This window comes from Lutra lutra, chromosome 7 (assembly GCF_902655055.1).
Source record: "Lutra lutra chromosome 7, mLutLut1.2, whole genome shotgun sequence".
In the NCBI taxonomy this organism is placed as follows: domain Eukaryota; kingdom Metazoa; phylum Chordata; class Mammalia; order Carnivora; family Mustelidae; genus Lutra; species Lutra lutra.
The window spans coordinates 1,479,383-1,501,776 of record NC_062284.1 but is presented as its reverse complement, the minus strand read 5'-3'; the positions used below and the strand labels follow the sequence as shown (position 1 = coordinate 1,501,776).

The window sequence follows — 22,394 nt, the reverse complement described above, 5'->3', positions numbered from 1 at the left end:
AGCTTCCTCCTCAGGGGCTTAGAGAGCACCAAGGCGGGATGGTAGCTGTCAGCACGCAGCACCCAAAATTTGACAGCCGCCAGCCGGGGTGTCCCTCCTTCCCATTCTGGAGCGCCCCTCAGGGAGGCCTCCTCACCAGGTAGGGCATTCTCCCCGCCGGAAACAGAACTCCCTGCTCCCCTTCCCCAACAGGTACCCTTGCCCACTCGTCAGGACCCAGTCACTCTCCCCAGATCTGCCCGGCGCGCACGGGGTCGGCGCGCACGGGGTCGCGGGCCGCACCCTGAGGGCGGGCCCGCCCGCGGAGGCAGCGGGCACGAGCCGGGCGGGGCGGGGATGCTCCGGCCGCCGCGGGGCTGCGGACCCGGCGCCGGTGCCCACCGAGGACCAGGGCGCGGCGCGGGGACAGGGGGGCTCAGGGGACCGGCGCCCGGGGGCGGGCCGCGCGGGGGAAGGCGCGACTTCCACCCCGGGCCACCCTGTTGAATCCCGGCTCCAAACTTTTCCCCGCACCCGCGCGGTGCCCTCCCGCCGCCCCGACCGCCGCCAGAGACGCCGCGGGGCCCGGGGCGCGAACAGGCGGCGGCGCGCGATGGGGAAGCCCTCGGCCGCTGTTCTCGGAAGCCGAGGGGGTCGCGGGCCGGCGCTGCGCTTCCGGGGGCCGCGAGGCCCGCGTCCGCCGCCCGCGGGGCCGGTGCTGATGCTGCGACGCGCGGGCCCCGGTGCGCGCCTCCCCACCCCGCCCCGGCACCCTCCCCGGTGCGCGCGGGGCCCGGCCGGGCCTGCGGGCGGGCGCGGCCGCTACTCACCCGGAGGGTTGACCGCCGCCGGGGTTGCCATCTTGCCGGGAGGCCGGGCGGGGCGGAGCGCGGCGCGGAGCCGGGCCCCGGAGGGCGGGCGGGCCCAGGCGCCGCCGCCGCCGCCACACAAAGGACGGCGCGGGCGGGCGCTGCCTCCGCTCCCCCCGCCGCCGCCGCCCCGCCCCGCCCCCGCCTCCCGGGCCGGCCTTTGTCGCGCGGCGGGGGGCGCGGGCTGCCGCTCCCCGCCGGGCCGTAGCACCGCGAGACTTGCGCCGCGGGCCGCGGGCCCCCCGGGGTGGGGGTAGGGGTGGGGGTGGGGGGCGCGGCAGGCGCAGGTGCTCGGGCCGGCCCTGCGCGGGTTTGGGCGGGGGGCGGGCCGGCCGGCGCTCGGGTGCCCGGGACGCAGCGCTGAGGCCGGGGCCGGGGCGCGGAGCGGGTGGGGCGAGAAGCCCATTAAGATGCAGAGGGAAGCGGTCCTTAGAGGCGCGGGGAACAAAGGCGCCCAGTGCGGCCCACTTAGCATGCCGGGGCCGTGCCGCCTGGCTCTCCGGGGCCGGAGCCGCCGCCGAGGGGTGGGCGCCCGGCGCCCAGAAATTCCCAGGGCCGGGACAGCTTGGGAGCGCGCTCGGTGCACACCGGGGCCCGACAGCGGGCCCAGGAATCGCCAACGACTTAGCGCTGAGGGCACTCAGCTCTGCTCCTCTGGCCCAGGGACTGGCCTTGGCTATGACCTGAGGTTGTTGCAATAGCCGTGGGGACACAACCAAAGACAGAATTGAACAGATTTTTAAAATGTTTGGATCTGCTGCAGAGAGCTGGGGGAACCCTCTGTTCTTCCAGCAGAGACTCGGATGGCTGTGAAAGCTCAGGACTCACAGGAAGAAAAGTGGGCGAGGCGGGTGCCCCAGGTGCGAAGCTCACACGGATGAATGAATCCATCCCAGGTGAGAGCCTGAGAAGGGCAAGATGGCTCCTCATGTAGACGTGTTTGCAGAAGCATCCCACCCTTTCACATCCCTCCAAAGAAGCATGGGGGGAGGGTAGAAAAACAGTGCCTGGGATGTATTTTCAAATAGGCGCTGTCTTTGGGGAGTATTTGTGACTATTGAGCTGACTAACAGGCGCTTAATGATACTCATTTGGTTATCGACTGGGCAGACATCAAGTGTCTGCCATGTGCCAGCTAGGTGCTGGGTGTACAGTGGAAAGGAAGCCACGGGGGCTCTGTTCTCCCAGGGCCTAGCCTGGGGCTGGGGAGGAGAAGAGCCCCAAGAAGATAGTCCTACTCCAGTCGCACACAGTTGCTGCGGGGGGGGGGGGGTAGTCTGATGGGACACAGGCAGAGAGACCACAGAGTGAGTGATCAGGGAAAACGAAAATTGGGCTTTGATGAAATGAGCAGGGCGTGGAGAGACGGATGGAGAAGATCTTTCATTTCATGTCGCATTTGGCCACGCGATAGGCCCGGCCCAGGGAGGTAATGAGAGAAAGAGCAACTCGGCCTTCGGCTGGCAGCCCCGGCATCCTTGAATGGAGTAGAATGTCCCCGCCATGATGCCAAGTGAGAAACTTCCTTTCCACATGCCCCATCAGATACCCACGCGCACCTGCTGCGCAGTACACACCTGATTCAAGATTCCATGCGGGAGATTCGAGAGCAAATTCACCTTGTCACATCATGTCAAACAAGGGGAAATCCCTCTTAGATGTTCCCTTTTTGGCCCTGCTCGCCACAGGTGGCTGTGTCTGGTGGCGCATCTCCGTGCAGGGCACCAGCCTCGCCGCACCCCTGCTCCCACCGAGCTCTGCACCTCCCATTCTCTGTGCCCCTTGGAAGTCAGCCTTTCTCCTGGCCGTTGGGGGGGGGGGTCCCTATCAGCCGTGACCTGTGGATCCCTTTGACATCGCCTGCAAACAAACGTATTTGTGATATTTGCCCTGAAAAAGGAAATTGGGGGAACATAACGCATCACCACACACACGCGCGCGCGCACACACACACACACACACACACCTAACACGGACATGCCTATTTGTTGACAAGCTTGATTTCCGTACTGTGCTGAGCCCTGCTGCCCATTTTGTAAAGGTTACTTAGCAGATATCTTTAATCCTTCTCTTTGCCTTTGTCCTTTGCGAAAGACAGGTGGCACGTGGCTAGCGGCTCTGGGCTGCGACGCGTCCATACTCTGCTTCGAGTCTGTCGTGCTGTGGTTTTCCATAAGTAAGAACGGGTTTGACATGAACAGAAGTAGATATTCCATCTTCTCCCCCAGTCCCTGCACCTCTCAGGTGGGTGATCTTTGACCTTGACCAACTCAGCCCTCGCCCTTTGCAGATCAGGGACCAGAGGCTCCGGGGAGAGAATCCCAAGGTCACGCAGCTCGGTAGCCTGGCAAGACTTGGAACTGGCTCACCCACCATGGCTGGGCGGGGCAGGTGTCCTGAAGGGGTAGAGAAATGGGGGGTCTGGGCCCTTACCTTCTGTCTCGTCTCTCTCGCTCCCTTTCTTATCCTCTTGTTAAATAGGTAAATACCCAGAAACATCGATTGTGGAGGAAAGCCCCCGCTCCTGAGTAAACAGTCGGAAATGGGGCGGTTAGTCATTGCTGAATACTGAGTGGCGTTTACACAGCACAGTGGTCTCGTGCTAATTATAAGAGCTAGTAGACTGTGACCAGCTAACAGGCTCAGGAATTCTGCTCAACCTTTAAACAACCTAGAACTCTTTTAAATTCCGAAGGAGGCTGTTGAATTGGAAGCTGAGATTTGCATGTTTTAAAAAAAGGAATGAAGGCAGACCCGCTGGGCCCACAGTACGTGATCCGTGACGGGGAGCGTGATTTTCCCAGAAGTGCCCTGGGCTGGCAGCCACCGTGCGGGTGACACTGGCAGAGGGAAGTAGCCGGTCGCCTCGCCCTGCGTCCCAGCCCTGTGAATCCTGACACGAGAGACAGGACTCCCATCGCACGATGCGTGGTGACCCCAGGATTGTTCTCTTCTCTTCCCTTTAAGATAGCAAGAGGTCAGGAATGAAAGCAGGACCTTCCTCTGGAAAAGACGGCATGGAAGGGCAGACAGACAGACAGCCAGGCTGCTGAATCTGCGAGCAGAGGCACGTCTCTGCAGCACACTGCTCGGCCCCGATCCCCCCCCACCCCACCGCTCCCCCTTCTTCCCAACTTGTTGCTCTTCTCCAGACAAAAAGGTAGTGGAAAACCCCGCTAGTGGGTCACCACGTTACTCTCAGAGGCAGACTTGGCCGAGAGCTGGATGGGGCCGCGGGTTTACAGAGAAAGACAGGAGCACGGCCTTTGAAACAGAGTGTGGCCCAGGTGTCCTCTGTCACCAACGCACCCTGCTCCCTGCCCTGGAGCTTCGTGAAGCCCCTTACGGCACCGGTACGGCAGGGAAGGCGAACCCCGGTGCTGAGTGCCAGCGACCATGGACTTGAATGTGGTGATGCTGGTGTCCTGCACACACAGGAGGCTTTAGAAGGTGACTCGGATAACCCAGCAGAGAAGAAGGAACATGTGGCAGGAACCCCCCCCCATAGAGTGAGATAGACAGACAGACATAGACACACACACACACACACACACGGGAAGGGGCAGAGCCTCTGGTTCTGCCCCAGGGAAAGCGGGGAGAGGAAGGGGGAAGGACAGGCTGTCAGACCCACGTGTTCTGACTTCCATCTTCTGGCCCGAGTCCCAGCAGAGGCACCTCCATTGAGCTGATGGAAAAGCCAACAGCTGAGGGCTCCCCCCATTTGGAGCCCAGGAGGGGGCCCACGCAGGATGGTTCTGGAGGGATTGAGGGATGCGGACAGAGAGCTGGGCCCCCCGTGACGCTCTGTGGAGCCTCTGCATGGCCTCCGCGTGGTCCCGCATGCTGGGGATCCTTGCATTCCCGCAGGTGAGGGACCCGGAGGTACTGAGTCTAGGCCCCCAGGCTCCTGGGGAGGAGGACGAGTGGCTCAAGGAACAGGGTTCATCAGACAAAGCCTCCAAACCAGGGCCCCAGATCTCACCGACCATCCAGGCCTCCCAAAGCTGCCTTCAAGTTCACCGGCCAGGTGAACACCCAGCCACTCGGGATGGAGGGGAGCAAGGATCCCAGGGCCCTTGCCCCCAGCCAGCCCCCCCGCCAGACACCACCTTGAAGAGTGGGTGGCGGGATACAGGCCTCGGAAGGACCCTGCATTCCATCTGAAGGAGACCACCGTCTGTGCAGGAGATCCCATCTGTGTCAAGGTGAGAGTCTAGTTGGTTCAAGGAGTCTGGGATGAGTGGATTTCTGCCCCCGCACGTGGTACAAAGGGTCATTCCGAAGCCAGAACATAATGGACACACACATCTACGGTGAAAATGCCCACAGGCACGAACTTCCTCCCTGGAGAATCCGTCCCCGGGAGCTGCTCTCAGGCTAGAAGAACCCAGTGTCCTACGACCTGGGCTTCTTCAGGCATGGGCGCGGCAGGTGCCTGTCCCCATCCTTGGCGGGGTCTCAGGCTTTCTCGGTCGCTGGCGGCATGCCAGTGGCCTTCTCGACCACGTGGAGCTCTGTAAACCGCACTCTCAGATCGTGGCCTCGGGAGCCACATGGCCCGTGTGCAAACACTGTGTTCACCTGCCGCATGGCTCCATCTCTGTGCCTCAGTTTCCTCGTCTGTGAAACAGGAAGAAAACAGTACTCACCCCACAAGGGTTTTGTGAGAACTAAGGGAGCTAACATTCGAGAAAGGCTTCGAACACGATTTCGCATGTGGTTGGCAAAATGTATTTGCTGATACTGGTTGTTATCAAAGAAGGAAGGTTCAGTAGCCAAGGATGAAAGGGGGCACATTTGGGGGAGAAAAAGGGAATCCAAACCCCCAGCGACTGACAGTTGGGAAAATAGCGTCAAGACGACGGCACATCAGAAGCTATCCCCGGAGAAACAGTCACAGCCATAAATACTTTTATTAGGCAGGAATCAACGAAAACGAGTGAGCCCCATTCCGGTTAAAACGGCAGAGTCTGTCAGTAAGGACTTACCGCTTTGCACCTGAGAGCTCCGCAGCTCAACGTGGTGCCCACGGAAGACTCCAAAAGAAGAGTGAAGGACGCAAACACAGTCACACTTCAGGAGAACCGAACAGTGCCTCTGAGCGTCGCCAGGGCTCACTGTCCCTGTTTTCTCTCCTCCACGTGGGGAAGACCCAGCTCCGGACAAGGAGAGTCGGCACAGTGTCTGGCTCCCACGCGTGGAGAGGGACTCTGTCTCTTCCTGCAGTAGAGTTCAAGGCTGGGGCTGCCCTGGCTTCGATGCCCACCCCCGGGATCAACCATCCCACAGGTCAGTGACCATGTCCCCTCTCGGGATGGGAGACCCAGTCATATGAGAAGAAAGCGCCTCCCGGTGGGAGCCCGTGGCTCCAGAGAACAGGGACAGTGTCTCTATTTAACCTAAGGCTGTTTCCACAGATGGCCACTACGACGAAGGAAAAAAATGATCTGAGATAAATGCAGAGACGGACTTAGCAAGAAGTCAGAAATGTTTATGAGAAATAAAAAGAAGCATCTGTGAGTTAGTCCAAGGGCGGGTCTTTGGAAAGGAGCGCCACGTACCCACCCATCAGCCCCCCCCCCCCCACCAGCCATGGCTCTCTGATAAAGTCCAGCTCCCGTTGTCTCTGACACACGAGGCACTCCGCGGTACCTCCTTTCCCAAGACGCCCTTCTCCCCGTGGGCTTCTGCTTCCTCGGGAACCATCCGTTGCCGATCGCCTCCTCTCTTCCGGCAGAAACTGGGGAGCTTCCCCCATGAAGGGGCTCCGTGTCCCAGCTGTCCCCTTACTCTGCCACGTGCCCACTGTGCTGGGGTCCGTTTCTTGTTTATGTGTATTTCATGAAGTTGTGAGCTTGGGCTTTCATATTTTTGTCTCTTCCCTGGTCCCCAGCTCCTATCCTGAGACACAGGAGATATTCTAGTATGATGGAGTGAGTGGGGGGCGGGATACGGGGAAGGCGACCGTCTTACCGGACCACAGTGCTCGCAGGGCCCACTGCGCCTCTGGCCCATGTCCTCCGTGGTAGGACACACGGTGAACACTGCCGAGGATGCGTCCCAGCACGTCCCTCACAACGCCTCCCGGCTGGGCTTTCATCGTCTTTCTTGCTATAATCCAGATCGTGTTATAGTAAAAGCTGCATCAGTCTCTCTTGGGGAACAAGAGGGAAGGAGCATGAGTAAGGGGCACTCCGAGCTCGGCGCCCTCCTCGGGGGCAGTCCTCCTGCTCCCCAGTTGCATGAGCAGGAGCTCCGTGGCTCTGTCTCTGGCGGCGACCCCACCCCATCCCCCGCTCCCCGACACTCAGCTCTCTAGGACTTCCAGTCGCCTTACACCGTGGCTTCCTGGCTTGGGCATTTTTGAGTTGGCCTTGTTCGTGGCGAAATGCCGCCGTGTGCGTTCACTCAGATTTCATAGGTAGCCACATTCCTGTTTTATTAGTCCATTTTGGAAACCACCCTCACCGATGGCAATTTTTTTGTCCAGTGTAGTAAGATTGTCTGACCGTCTTAGAGGGTAATTCTAAAGACGTGCCTTTGGGCTCATGTTGTTTGTAAAGAGTAGTTACTGCTTAAAAATGCCGCGTGAGTAACGGGGCTGTTAACGATTATTCTGTCTGCGGTGACCTCAACACTCCGCTAGTGCCACGCGGCGCTCCGAGAGCGCATGCGCAGACCCAACTCGTTATCCAGACAGCTGGTCTGCAGCGGCTCCGTCATTAGCCCGCGTGTGGCCACACACGGGACAGGTGACGAGAGCTCCCTCCCCGCAGGTCACACTGATGGGAGATAAGCGCATTTCTGTTGAAGAACGTTTAGTTTGAGCCCACGGAGTCGAACTCCTGGAGGGCTGAGATTTTGGTCTTCTGAATATCTCCCTATTTTAAACACAGTCTTGGGACTTTAGAATTGCACTTTAAAAAAAAAACCATCTCAAACGTAAGTTAGAGGCGAACCTTAGAAACTCGCCAGTTGTCCCTGCTTGCCGTCTCCATCAGGGGACCGAAGTTAGAGAGGGACCAGCTCTGGGCCGTGCCGTCAGCATCCCTGGTGAGGTGGGGGTTGCTGGGGGAGGCGGGTCAGTTTCCATGGCTCCATTGCTGTGTCTCAGAGGATGACATGAACACCTCCTCTCCCCATTAGCAGGGGGTCTAGTCTTTCATAGGGTTTCCAGCCCCCCGGTGCCTCCTGGGGTTCTCCAGGGATCTGAACGTCCCACGGGCCTCACCACAGCAGCCGGTCACCTCCTCATGACAGCCACTCCAGACCTCTCTTCTGGTCGGCACCTGAGTCTCCTGGGGGTCCCGTTAGGAGGATCTGCTCTTCTGGGCACCGTTGCCCACAGCAGGCTGCCATCTTGGGCCAACCGGAGGGCAGGCCTCTGTTTTCACCCACAAAGGGCGGTTTCTCTTCTTCTCACCATCTGTGAACGGGACCAGAACCCTCCGGGGTTTCCAGCTGTGGGGCCAGGTGCTGACAGCCCCAGAAACTGGCCATTCTACGCGCTGCTGACCCATCTGCCTCTTGCACTCAAAACCCACTTGCTCTCCTCGGAACACTGAGCCAAATCACAGAACAGGGGTGTGTCGGTGCCACTGGCCTGCCTGCCCCCACGCCCACACCCCTCACCCACCCCATGTGCTCTAGCCTCCCCTGCTTCTTAAAGTCCAGAGCCCTGGTTTGCTCGAGCTCCCAGAGAGAGGGGAAATCCCTCCCTTGGCCAACTAGTTTACGGTCACCATCTCCCTGAGAGGATGGAAAGGGGGGACCTGCCTTTCCTTCCTGACCCACCGGGCTGTAGGCTCTGCTCTCTGCCCCTGCGGTCTCGACAAGACGGTAGTGAGGCTGGCAGTGGTACCCTTCACTACGCCTGGGCTCCTTGAGCTTAACATATGATTATAAAGCAAATTCCCCATTATATAGAAAAATCAGCGCAGGTTGGGGAAGGGGGGTGGCCAGGATGGGGCCATTCCCTCATTCCCGTCATCGTTCGGTGAGCTGTAACTGACTACCTCACTGAGGGGAGATGAGCGAGAAAATGCTCAGGAGAAAGCACAGATCTTCACGTGTGCTCTATGTCATCCCTCAAGCTTCTAAACTTGTGACTTGGAGTGCCTGGGGGGCTCCATGAGTTAAATCCTCTACCTTCAGCTCAGGTCATGATCTACGGGTCCTGGGATCGAGTCCCACATCGGGCTGTCTGCTCAGCAGGGAGCCTGCTTCCTCCTCTCTCTCTGCCTGCCTCTCTGCCTGCTTGTGATCTCTGTCTGTCAAATAAATAATAAAATCTATAAATAGATAATAAATAAATAAAATTGTGACTTAAGCAGAAGGTTCATTGACCGAATCATCTTTGGCTTTATGATCCTCGAAGGGAAAAGTAATAATATTCAAAGTAATCATAACTTTTATTATTTAATCGTTAATAGACTTAATTTAATAATGAAAATATTTGCTGTGAGAACCGTCTGCCTGACCGCCCCCACAGCCCCCGGGACTTGTTTTGTTCACACACCTCACAAGGATTTGCTCAGATGGGGAGCCCACCCACGGGACCCCAGCCGCCTGGCCGGGAGTGACGCATCCCAGACGCTGTTAGTAGAAGGTGTCCTGAAACCCTCACGGTCTCTTTTTTCCTGAGGATGGGTGTGTTCCTCGCTGGGAGATTCCCTTGTGACTCTGTCGGTGCCCACAGAGAAGAGCCCTTCGCTGGGTCCGCGTGGCTGTTTCTGAGTGACTGAAAATTGAAGTCAGGACCCTGGGTTGGGACTGAGCTCAGGGCTCAGCTTGGAGGCGGGAAGCCAACCCGAAACCGACAGAATCGTCCGAGGCAGATGTCGACTCGAAAGCTCTTTCTTCACTCACAAGCAGAAAGAACCAGAACCGAGAATCTGAGTATTGCCCTGAAGATCAATATATATTTGAAGAAAGAGGAGGAGGGTGGGAGGAGGAGGAAGAGAGAAGTTACAACTAACAGTCAAAACCAGAAAACCGAACAGAAAACGAATATAGTCAATGACTCCTTTGTGGACAGGAAGCTGTGGTCTGTGTCAAGGAAGCAACATGTGTCCAGGGCTCCCGTGGAACCTGTCCACGTGGCTGGCTCCTCCCCTCAGCGGGGGATGCATTTATCTGTCGTGACTTAGTGACACTGGCTACAAGGCCACCTGTCTCGTCTCCCGTCACTCCACACTCCCCCCTCTCCTTCCCTGGTATAATCCGGTTACTGAGGGAGGTTTTGCTGTGAGGAGGTCATGAGCTTGTTGGCCCACAGGAGCTGTTGTACTTTCTATTTTTGTTCCCATTAAAAATAAATTGGCATTTGGTCAGTTCAGTCTGTCTCTCAAGGTCTGATAAGTCTGCTTGCGTTTAAAAAAAAAAAAAAAAGAATGTTCCAGACCATGCACGAAGGTCATGCCCCAGGCTGATGCTGAGAACCTCATGGCTGCCCTGGAGGGCGCTGTGGTCTTGCTGGTTTCCTACTTTAATCAAAATGATCTAAATGATGACTATATCACATTTGTAATTATGTGAATATTCAGGCTTGTATCCATACGTATATCTACATAAAATGCCTAAAAGATTCAAAATTATTTTTGTATGTATTTTATTTAACCCTTTGTAACTTTTTAAAAATATTTTACTTTATTTTATTCTATTTATTTATTTAAGAGACAGAGAGCACGAGCAGGGGGAGGAGCAGAGGGAGAGGGACAAGCAGACTTTGTGCCGAGCACAGACGCCGACTCAGGGTTCAACCCCACAACCCTGAGATCGGGACCTGATCTGAAATGAAAAGTCAGACGCTGAACCGACTGAGTCACCCAGGTGTCCCACCCTTTGTAACTCTTTAATTTATTTATTCTCTTTCTCATTTCACAGGTCTGGTGAGTGATATTCAGAGAGGTTGAATGACTTGCCCAAGGTCACACAGCTAATGAGTTCCAGAGCTAAGTATATGAACCCAGACTGGTCTGTGTCCAAAGTGTTTGCTCCCTCAATCTCTGAGTATTAATTAATGCAAAAAAAAAAAAAAAAAGAGCCAGCCCACTGATAGACGCTATCTCATTTTAACACGCACACTTGAAATGTAGCTTCCTGGATTAACTTCATGAGGTAACTTGAAATACGATGTAGGAGGCTAGAAACTGTGGAAACAAGTAGCGTGAGCAAGTGTGAGAAGGTGGGATGGTTCTCGGGCCCGGAGTGAGGTCAGTCCCCCCGGTGGCAGGAGCCTGGAGGCTGAGTGCTCCGAGGGCTGGTCGCCTGGTCCCGCTGGTCACCTGGTCAGCATACCCTGTGATGAGCGTGTTGTCCCTGGTGCTGCTGGTGGTTTTGGTTGTCCAGACGGGTCCCCCAGCTGTGCTGATGTTCGGGAGAAATCAGAAGCAAACTGACCTAACTTCTCTAAAGCATAAAGTTGTATTTCCAGAGGTCTGTGCCTGGACATCCTGTTTGTAGCATCAGCGACAGGGTGAGGAGGTCTTCTCTTGGTGGTGGCTGAGTCCCCAAACACAGAGATGCAGGGACAGGGGAGAGCTAGAACGTAGGACCTCTTCAAGATGAGTTTAATACTTCTTAGGTCCCTTTTAGTTCATTTAAAGTGGTTTACTTTCCCAACTTTTTGTACTCTTCTATTTCAAAATAATTTCAGACTCCCAGTAACGTTGTAAAAATAGTAGAAAGAATGATCATACACATTTCAACCCAACTGTTAACATTTTACAACACTTGCTTTATTGCTTCCTCTCCGTAGATCTTCAGGTTATCTTTTTTCTGAACATCTGAGAATATCAGAGACATCATAGCCCTTTTTGCCCCACACTTCAGTGTGCGTTTCCTAAGAACAAGGGCTCACTTTTACGTCACCACAGTATCACAATTACAATCAAGAAATTATCAAAAAAAGAAGTGATCAGGATGCAATGTAATTATCTAAGCTGCAAATATTGTTCATTTTTCCCAATTATCCAAAAAATGTTCTTTATGGAAAAAAGGAATTCTGGTTCAAGAGCCCGATCCAAAATTATACATAGTCATGTCTCTAGAGTCTTCTTTAATCTAGAAATGTTGCTACTTTTCCCTTTAGACCACTTTATTTTTGTAGAACACTTTAAGGGTCACAGAAAAATCCCAAATGTCCCCTGCACCCACATGCACCATCTCCCCCTCTACCAACGTCCTGCACGACAGTGGGACATTTGTTCCACTGATGAATGGGTGACATTGACACATTATAATCACTCCAAGTCCATAGTTTACACCTGGGTTCACTTTTGGTGTTGTACGTTCTATGGGTTTTGACAAATGTTTAATGACTCTTACCCACCATGGTATACAAATCATTTCACTGCCCTCAAGATACCCCATTCTCACCTGCCCATCTCTGCCCTGCTCTGAACCTCTGGCAAGTCCTCATCTTTCTACTGCTTCCACGTCTTTGCCTTTTGCAGAAGGTCATCACGTCAGAATCCTACAGTAGGTGGCCTTTTCAGACTGGCTTCTCTACATGAGGTCCGTCTAGTCTTCGCATTGCCAGATCGCTCACTTGTTTTTAGTGCTGAATGGTAATCCTGTTGTAGGGATGGACCACAGTGCGTTTATCCCCTCACCTGCAGAAGGACGTCTGGGTTGCTTCCTCGTTTGGGTGATGATGAATGAAACTGCTGCTAGGACACCCATGGGTGGATTTTGCCTGGGCTTGGGTGCCATTCTGAGATTCCGTTGCTGGTTTTCTCAGAACAGCCTGGGGAGGAAATCTCTAGAGCGGTACTTCATGGGTTCTGGACGCATACTTCCCGAAACAGGGCTTGCCTTAGAGTCACTGGGCTTCACAACCATGGTCACATAGATGCCGTGGGAATTCCCTTCCATGCGAAACTTGGACAAAAAACCTTTTGTTGGACCTTTCTAGGAAGAGCCAGAAAGTACAGCATCGAGACTTGCAGAATGTCCTGAAGACAACAGTGAACGCTCTTGTAAGAAATACTCCCCTTTTCCAGCATCTTGATGGCCCAGGGGACGATACCACAAGGAAACACAGGGCGTTGACAAGTCTGAGTTGAACATGATTCAGAAGAAGGGCTCTGAACATTTCCAACTTTGGGGCCAATTTGCAAATTGGAACAGCAGACGCGTCCGTCTCCTCTAGGAAACACCCGTTATCTCTGACAAAGCCTGGGCCTTCTGGAGCAGCACAGTGACCTCAGAAGCAGTTATGACAGGCAGGACGATGAAAATCTCTGTGTAAGTTGGGTCAGGGAATAAAGAGAACAGGATATAACTTCGAGTCAAACGTGGCGTTGGGGGCAACGTAAGGGGAGTAGCATGTGCTCTTCCTCCCCGCAGCGCACCCCCAACACTGAGACCCCCGTACCAGCAGGGCCGCCATGGCCGTGGCGTCAGTGGGCCGGGCCGGGCACCCTGCACCGTGTGAATCCTCCTTTATTTGCTTCCAATGCCTCATAAATACTCTGGGTTGTTCCCACTAAATTGTACCCGAGCCCGCTCAGCCCCCCGGGGATAACATTTCCGGCTCCCACAGGGCATTTTCCCTCTTCGTCCCAGAGCACGTTCAAGGAAAGTGCAGTCCAGGATTACAGTCTTCTTTGCTGAAAGCAGAGCATACGGCACAGGACCTCATGCTTAATTAACACATTAACATAACACATCAAGGACAGACAGGGCGCTAGACAATAGCAAATGGGATACATCGATGCAAATGACTCCAGCCCCTGCTTTATAATCAGACCAAAAAAAAAAAAAAAAGTCTGTCGTAGACGCTGTCGGACGCACTTACTGTAACTGATTCCCATTCGTTACACTGGCGTCGTTGACACCAAGACCGCTGCTTTGTCTTCGCAATTAAAGGAGTCGAAAGTGGGAGCACGTGTTTTCCGACGCGCCGGTTCCTTTTTGACCTCCTGTGCGAAATGTAGATGCTCTTTTGCTTTCCACACAGCTGCCAAAGCTCTCACGCTTCTCTGAGGAGTTTTGCAAACGAAAACGGGGAACCCGGCCGATTTCAAGGGCTCAGATGCAAAAGGCCTAAAGCGGGCAGAGGCGCAGCCAGAACGAGGTCAGGACAGTCCCCCGGGGCCCCGAGGAGCTCCGCCCGGCTGGCCCGTTTGGAGGGTCGCACCCATCACAGCCGTAGAACCTCCAAAGCGGTCATTCTCAGAGCGTGTTCCGAGCTGCCTGTCTCCGGTCATCCCTGCCCCCCCATCCTGTTTTTGGGACCCGAGTTTGCTGCGATGACCCCGAGCCTTCCCCTTCCCCTCTGGTGCGGCTTCCTTTCAGTCCCTAGCGGCTGAAGCATCCCTTCAGTTCCCACCGTATTTCCATGTCTCCTGTCCTTTCCCGACCGGCTGTCACACCTTCTCCGGGCGGGACTCCCCACCACACTTGGTCTACACCGCCCTCGCCATGCGGGTTACGTTTTTACGTCTCCACCACTGTCCGTGCAACGTGTGTGCCTCTCGCTGGACGGTCAGCTTCCTCAGGGCAAAGGCCGCATCCCCGCTCTGTCCCAGCCTAGTGGTTACCCAGCCACTCCCCTTTGCTGAGGACGCTGCTCGCCAGCTGAGGGCCCAGTCCCTGCCCTATTGTTCTAGAAGCTCTGCTAGGTTGCTACTGTGGTTTCCATTCAGGAAGACCCTTAACCGCTGTGGGGCAGCTGTCCCCCGCCTGTGCCTGGGAAGGCGGACGGGAGAAAGACAGGAGAGAAGCAGCCACACCGGGAGGGAGGTTGGGGAGAGCTGTTTGGGGGGCTGAGGGCAGGGGGCTCTGGGCTCCCCACGTGCTCCCCCAGGTGCTCTGGAAGCCCTCCCGAGCCACGTCCACTGCTAGGCCTGAACTCATTTTCAGTTTCCTTTCTGTTGTCCCCCCTTCCCGTAGCCCAACAGTGTGACTGTGACGCGTACACACTCCACAGAAGTCTGGACTGCTTCGTGCGAGAGCTACGCCTGTGTCACGAAATCAGATGTGGGTGCTGGGACCTGACGGTGCCGTGCCGAGCCCGGCTCTTCTCCCGGTGTTGCCCAAGCTCATCTTTTATGCTCGGTGGCGTCCCTCCTGCTCTGCTGTGTGATTCAGCGTTCACGTGCCCGTGGACCCCAGCCAGCAGAGGGTTCTGGGAGACAGGAGTCCTGCCAACTCCTCGCTACAACCCGGATGTCGGTGGCGGGCGGCGACGGGGCGTCCGCTTCTCAGCCCCCCCCCCCCCGGGCCTGCCAAATGGGCAGTTTTGGGGTCCGTGCACTGGGAGGTTTGATGTGTCTGATGCTGCCCTGATTGTCTGCGGAGGGCACGTGCCTGCTATGGAAGAAAATGCTGTTCTCTGAAACAGCATCGAAAGATGGGACGGGGCCTGCTTTCCCATTATTTTAGGTTTCGGGGAATTCCCAGCACTGTCTGCCCAGCAAAGGGCAAGAGCGTGGCAATCTTTGATGAGTGATGATTGATGATTTAAAAATCCTTACCATCAATGCTATGGAACGAGAGACCCATCCCTGTCCATGAGAAGAGACCAGATTCCCATGCAGCCTGAGTGGGGCACAGCACAAGCTCCCTGTGCTTTCCTTTCAGGGCAAACGCGGACAGAAATGTAACTTTCCCAGTGCAGTCTAAAATAGGTTCTAAAACACGGATGCCGGACGCTGAGGACATACACCGGCTCTGACCGAAGCTTCGCACACAGCGTTTGTTGGGAGGAATTATACTGCTTGCTGGGGCGTCCTGGGGGGATCCCGAGAACAAGCGTACACGTGTACGGAGTGTCCACTCCGCTCCCGGGACTTGATGTGGTAGGTGCTTACACTCCCAAGCCCAGAGGAAGGGTTTTGTTACCGCCTTCCGGATCTGGGGGATGGAAGGCTGCTGAGGGAGCACAGCTGGAGCATGAAAGTGCCTACATTGCACCTACACCACAGGGACCGGTAACGCCCCACATCCGGGCATCCCCCAAACCCTCATTAGCCCACTGCTAACCCTTCAGCCGCACACTTCTGGCTGCCAAGCCCCTCGGCTCCAGCGGCTTGAAATCCCAATGGCCTGAAAGGTCCAACCCACACGTCAGCTAAACGGCTGAGCCCCTGCCCACCCCATTGTACTCTGCAGGTGCTGCCGCGTGAGAGCGTCTTGGAGGAAACACCATCTGCCCCACAGCCCCGAGGCGAGGGCTCCCTGTGAGAGAGAAGCCTGGACAAGCGTTCTCAAAGGAGGTCCCACACCGGAAGCATCAACATCACTTGGGAATGTGCTAGAATTTCAAACCCTGGACGCCCGGGTGGCTCAGTCGGTTAAGCATCCAGCTCTTGATTTTGGCTCGGGTCATGATCGCGGGGTCACGGGATCGAGCCCCGTGTCGGGCTCCGTGCTCCACGCGGGGTCTGCGTGCGATTCTCCCCCTGCCCCTCCCTCATGCTCCCTCACACTCACACTCTCGCTTTGTCTAAAATAAACATATAAATCTTCCAAAGAAATCCAAATCCTCAAGCTCTTCCCCCAGACCGTCCGAATAAGAAATTCTTGGTGGGTGAGACCCAGAAATGTGGGTTTGAACCAGCCCTCTAGGGGATCCTAATGCTTGCTAGACTCTGATCATCACCAGGCCGGGCAGTGGTCACAAGGACTGTGTCCAGTCTGTGACAGGGGACACAGCCTGAATCAGGAGACACTGTGTCAGGGGGGCAGGGCGGCTGGAACCAGAGCACAAAATGGCAGAGCCTTGAGTTCCAGGCAGCCCCGGCTGGCTCTGTGATGGCGATGGAGGGAACAGATTACATTCTCACCCACTGGTCTACACCACGGGGCAGTGTGCATGCTGGTGTTCGCACTCTCCCTGCATCTGCCATGTACCGACATAGTCATGCCTCCACAGTCATCTGGAAGTGGACGGAAGCCAGTCACCACCCCAAATCCTAAACAGCTCCTGCTTTTGCCGGGGAACAGTGACCCGGCAACGTGTGAGCAAGCGTCACCTGAACCTGGAAGAGAGGGGGAGCCCCTCGCCTGCCTGTGCCCACCAGGCGAGCTTCCCTTGAAATGGCACCATTCGCCAGGCGAGCTTCCCTTGAAATGGCACCATTCGCCAGGCGAGCTTCCCTTGAAATGGCACCATTCGCCAGGCGAGCTTCCCTTGAAATGGCACCATTCGCCAGGCGAGCTTCCCTTGAAATGGCACCATTCGCCAGGCGAGCTTCCCTTGAAATGGCACCATTCGCCAGGCGAGCTTCCCTTGAAATGGCACCATTCGCCAGGCGAGCTTCCCTTGAAATGGCACCATTCGCCAGGCGAGCTTCCCTTGAAATGGCACCATTCGCCAGGCGAGCTTCCCTTGAAATGGCACCATTCGCCAGGCGAGCTTCCCTTGAAATGGCACCATTCGCCAGGCGAGCTTCCCTTGAAATGGCACCATTCGCCAGGCGAGCTTCCCTTGAAATGGCACCATTCGCCAGGCGAGCTTCCCTTGAAATGGCACCATTCGCCAGGCGAGCTTCCCTTGAAATGGCACCATTCGCCTCTTGCAAATAACCCTATGGGCCACGGTTCTCTCCATTATCCGGAGAAGGAAATACAAGCTCGGGGAGGTGGGATGACTCTTCCGAAGACACACAGCCTTTAACCAAAGAGCAGGGCCAGGTGTGGGTCCAGGCTTTCCAGAGCTGATCGCGGTTCCCTGCTCCCCGAGCAGCTGGGCCGTCGCCTGGTGTGCTGTGGCTTGTGGCATTAATATTAATAGACAGTCCAGAAGACCGTGCCCGGCTTTCATTTCTGTTTGAGCTTCCTTTAGGAGAACAGCACTGCGTTTCTCCCGAAAGCAGCAGCCCGCTTTTTTAAAAATACAAAGAGAGGATGAGACTTCTTTTTCCAAATTAAATCCGCACTTTGTAAAAAGTCTCATAAATTCCTCCTCTGACCCATGGGTATCCTGGTGCTCGTTCCCGGGGCCTGGCTTCTCTGCGAAGCCGTGGGTGGCCTCCTGTCTGTGTTTCTTGGTGATGAGCCCGGCTTCCAAGACCCGGGGAAACTTGTCACTACACGGTGGCACTCTTGAATGGTAGAATCGTGTATTCCATCAAATGTAGGAGAGATTTTGTTCCGTTAGAACTTTTCTTTTTTTTTTTTTTTTTAGATTTTATTTATTTATATGCCAGAGAGAGAGAGCACAAGCAGGGGGAGCAGCGAGGCTGATGGGGTTGGCACCGGACAGCTCCTGGCCCCGCCGTGGCGAGGAATTCACGTGCCGAGGGCCACGCGGCCGGCTGTCGAAAGAGTGTGTGACTCTCGATCTCCGGGTCGTGAGTTCAAGCTGTAGAGATGATGTAAGGCTAAAAATCTTAAAAAATAAATAAATGAAAGAGTTTCTGCGGCTAATGTATTGCCAGTAGGAGGCCCCGGCTAGATCGCAGAGACCCTGAGGGAGACCGGACTCGAAGATGTTCATGCAAAATCAACACCTGCAGCTGTTGGCTGGCCCAGGTGTGTGTCGGGCACGGCTGCGGACGGCCTGCATGTGAGTCCCAGCTTGAACCTCCGTCCGGCCGGTCATCGTGGGCCCACAAAGTGGACGGGCTCATGGCAGTCCTGGGAATTTCCCGACGGGCTCGCAGGACTCACTGTGGGTAGAGCTGAGCTCGCACCTGCTCGGCACCGGCCTGCTACACAGTATACGTTCTTTCTACCGGCCCGTTCTCCCGGCAGGCCTCTCCTCCCTCAGGGCCTTGTCCCCTTCTTACAGGTTTGTGGAAATGCCTGGGACTGGACCCTCCACCGACCCTGCTCTGCCCCCTTCCCCAGCCTCCCCGGCTGGCGTCCTTCAGGTCTCAGCATTGGTGTGGTCTGAGCTGGACGCTCCCAGTCTCTGTTTGCCCCCTTCTTTGTAAGGCCAGGCTGGGCCCTGGTTTCTTCCAACCCACCCGCCAGCCTCCCCACTTGTTCCTGCGCAGACACACCTCACTCGGCCGCGGCCACGCGGGGGAATGTGGCTCAGCAAGAAATGAGTGAAATCAGAACCCTTCAGGCGCTGGGTTTCAGAGACCCGCCTTGTTGTTTGCAGACTGAAAGGGTAGATACCAGTTGATCAATCAGATCGACGGGGCACTGGGAAGGGGCTGTGGACTCGGCACAAAGACCAGCAGGGCCAGTGTGGTCAGGAAGCTGACTGTTCCTCCCCCTTAACTACAGAGAGACAGGCCCGATGCCCAAACCCCAGGGGCGGGGGAGAGGACACGGCGTATGCTTCTGTGTCACAGAGAAACGTGATTAAGCTTTCTGAGTGAGAACTTAATAAAAATGCCTTTGCTGTCCGTCTCCATGGTTGTGGGATGAGGGGAGCGAATACATTTCCAGGCGCACAAAAGGCCGTCTGGGGGCTGGGCAGTGTGGAGGCCGTATTCCTCCTACTATCCGCTCCTGCAACCGTCCTGCAGCGGAGTCCGGGAGGTGCCGGGGGAGCGTTGGCTTTCCAGGTCCTGAGCGGGTGGGAGCTTCTTCCTGAGCAAGGAGGAGACCTGACCTTGAGGAAGACTGGATTCTGGTCGACCCTGTGTACTGCGGCTTCCGGAACAGCTGGCCTGGGGGATGGGACAGATGCTGTCCCAGCTCCCAGCTCTTAAGAACCCTTCTCATTCCAAAGGTCTGTGGCCCCAGGAAAGCCCCATGCTGATTCCACATCTCTTTCCGCGTCCAGGTAGACAGGTGTCATCCACGCCCCGCAGCAGAGGAGGACACGGCAGAAGTGGTAGAACCCATGGCAGGCGAGGTGGCCACGTGGCTCCAGGAAAAGGTGGAGCCGTGGGACCAGAATGCATGGTCCACCTGTGACTCGGGTCCCAGGGCCACTTCTGTGATCCGGCCAACGTCTCGAGTGACCAGCTGCGGACAACTTTCCTTCTCCCACCTGCTCCATGATAAGTCACCTCCCCTTGTCCTGAGAGGTGCTCAGCACAGAGTTCCTGCTCACATGGCCTCTCCGTGCCTGTTTCCCCATCTGTAAAACGGGTGTAGAGTCCGCTCTGTGGGGTGTCATTAGGGTTAACCGTTAATACGTTGATATTAACCCGAGATCTCCAGCGCCCATGTGACATCTTCACTATAATCTGAGAGCCTTTGTCACCGGTGAGCCCACCTCCCAAATCCGCCCCGTCCCAGCAGGTCCTCCTGTGGCCCAGCGGCGGCCAGGCTCCCCCCTGCTGGCGCTGAGACCCTTCCTCCTGTCTCTTGCTCACACCCCACCTCCGGCCCCTCAGTCATGGCTCCTGTCGCGACCGCCGTCCATGCTCCAGGCCACCAGCACGAGTCACCTGCACCGCCACAAGTCCCCTTCCCGCCTCCCGGCCTTCATCCACAGCCTCTTTGTGACAAGCAGAGGGACACTTCCAAGTTAAAAGCGGTGTCATGGGCCCAGGCTGTCACCTTCCTAGGGTCAGGAACCGTCATCCTCGCACCACCCCAAATCCTGCCTGTCTGGCCCCGGACGGCCGCGCCGCCCTCGTGCCTCCTCTCTTCCTTGCTCTGCCTCCCCCATCCTGGCCCCAAATGGCCCCCCTCTGCCCGCCCAGTGCAGAAGACCCCTGGCACCCCACAGGGCCGCAGGGTCGCAGCCCCTCGCGGCTCTGGCACCCAGCACGCCCTCCCGCAACGTGGCCCCCAGCTCGCCGCCCTGTGTGTTTTCCTCTCTGCTCCGGACCCAGCGGTTTGTTGGTTGTCTTGCGCACGAGGCTGGCGGGCGTGAGGGCAGCGCTCGCGTCTTGTTCTCTGGTCAGCCCGTAACTCCCAACTAAAGCCCTAACACACGGCAGGGGCTGAGGGACCCCGATTCCCGCACGGGGAGCCCTAGCTGCCACCACCAGCAGGAGGCGCAGGTGCATCTCGGGTTTCCCGGGGAGGGGACTGCCCTTGCTCCTGACTCACAGACTGTCCCTTACTGAGTGGGCAGCACATCGGCAGCCTGAACCTCCACTCCTTCCTTTACTCCACTCCCCGGCCTTGTGAGGAAGTTTGGGGGTCCCACTTTGCCGGTGCGGGAATGTTAGGTGAACGTCCAATTCCTGCCTGGCCCAGGGCTCCGGTGAGGTGATGAGGCGGGAGGCACACCTTGCAGCCCCAGATCCGTGCTCCTCCCCCCACACCCTGGAGGCAGCTTGGAGCTCTGCCTTCTCAGGATGCCTGGGGTCCCTGCAGCTCACGTTTGATGGAAGGTTCGGGGCATCCCCCGTACACCACCGTTCCAGGCTGGCAGCCCGAGTTCCAGAAAATCAAGGGGTGGGGGTGGGGATACAGTGGGAAGTTTCCTAAGGGGGAACAAAGATGAAGAGCTTATACCACGAGCAAGGGCCGTCCTCTGGTTTATGATGTCTCTGGGTCTGGAATATCAGTAGAAATTAGGATCCAATTAAAGATTTCCACTATGATCACTCAGCATTAAGTAATTTTTTTTAAAGATTTTATTTATTATTTGACAGACAGAGATCACAAGCAGGCAGAGAGGCAGGCAGAGAGGGAGGAGGAAGCAGGCTCCCCGCTGAGCAGAGATACCGATATGGGGCTTGATCCTGGGATCATGACCTGAGCCGAAGGCAGAGGCTTTAACCCACTGAGCCACCCAGGCACCTCTATTAAGTAATTTTTGTATTGAAGCCCACCGGCTTCTCCCGTGTATTAACATGGGGTTAAAAACTTGCCGTGTTTCCCGTCTGGTGCTGTCACTGTGGCCTCACATCTCCTCCACTATTTGCTTCTGGTATTAGAATAGGTCATTGTATTAATTATTTTATTTATTTATATCCTTAATTATGTTATTGCGTTAATTAAAGGTATTTAATTAAATATGATTTTGCTTCTGATCATGATAGTCATATCACTCAGTTTCACAAAACCTGAAGCTAGTTGTCGGTGAGATCGCCGTTCTGCTGTACGTGGACAGAGCTACTCACAGAGTGGTCAGAAATGAAGCCCGGCGGGGAGGAGTCAAGATGGCGGAGAAGTAGCAGCTGAGACTACTTCGGGTAGCGGGAGATCAGCTAAATAGCTTATCTAAAGATTGCAAACACCTACAAATCCAACGGGAGATTGAAGAGAAGAAGAACAGCAATTCCAGAAACAGAAAATCAACCACTTTCTGCAAGGTAGGACTGGCGGAGAAGTGAATCTAAAGCGACGGGAAGATAGACCGCGGGGGGAGGGGCCGGCTCCCGGCGAGCGGCGGAGCAACGGAGCAAAATCAGGACTTTTAAAAGTCTGTTCCGCTGAGGGACATCGCTCCAGAGGCTTAACTGGAAGCCCAGGCGGGGTCAGCGCGGCCTCAGGTCCCGCAGGGTCGCAGAAGGATCGGGGGTGTCTGAGTGTCGCAGAGCTTACCAGTATTAGAACGGGGAAGCCGGCTGCAGAGACAGAGCCGAGGAGTGACTCTCAGCTCGGGGTTGCCTTGAACCGGTCGCAGGCTCGGTCGGCTCGGAGCGAGGCCGGAGGCCAGGGTGGCGGGAGTCATTGGGCGCTGTTCTCTGAGGGCGCACTGAGGAGTGGGGCCCCGGGCTCTCGGCT

At 56.1% G+C, this 22,394-nt stretch overlaps 1 protein-coding gene across 4 annotated transcripts in view; it reads right to left on the bottom strand.

Moving 5' to 3' along the window:
* ARNT2 (aryl hydrocarbon receptor nuclear translocator 2) overlaps positions 1-1,033 on the bottom strand; it is a 145,274-nt gene extending 144,241 nt beyond the window's left edge. For 3 of the 4 annotated variants that reach the window (XM_047736232.1, XM_047736233.1, XM_047736229.1), the window contains exon 1: positions 810-1,033. In XM_047736232.1, coding sequence (XP_047592188.1) covers positions 810-840 — 31 coding nt within the window. In that variant the 5' untranslated portion in view covers positions 841-1,033. The remainder of the gene's footprint in view (positions 1-809) is intronic. The other variant, XM_047736227.1, reaches the window with a different exon arrangement.
* Positions 1,034-22,394: the final 21,361 nt, after the last annotated feature.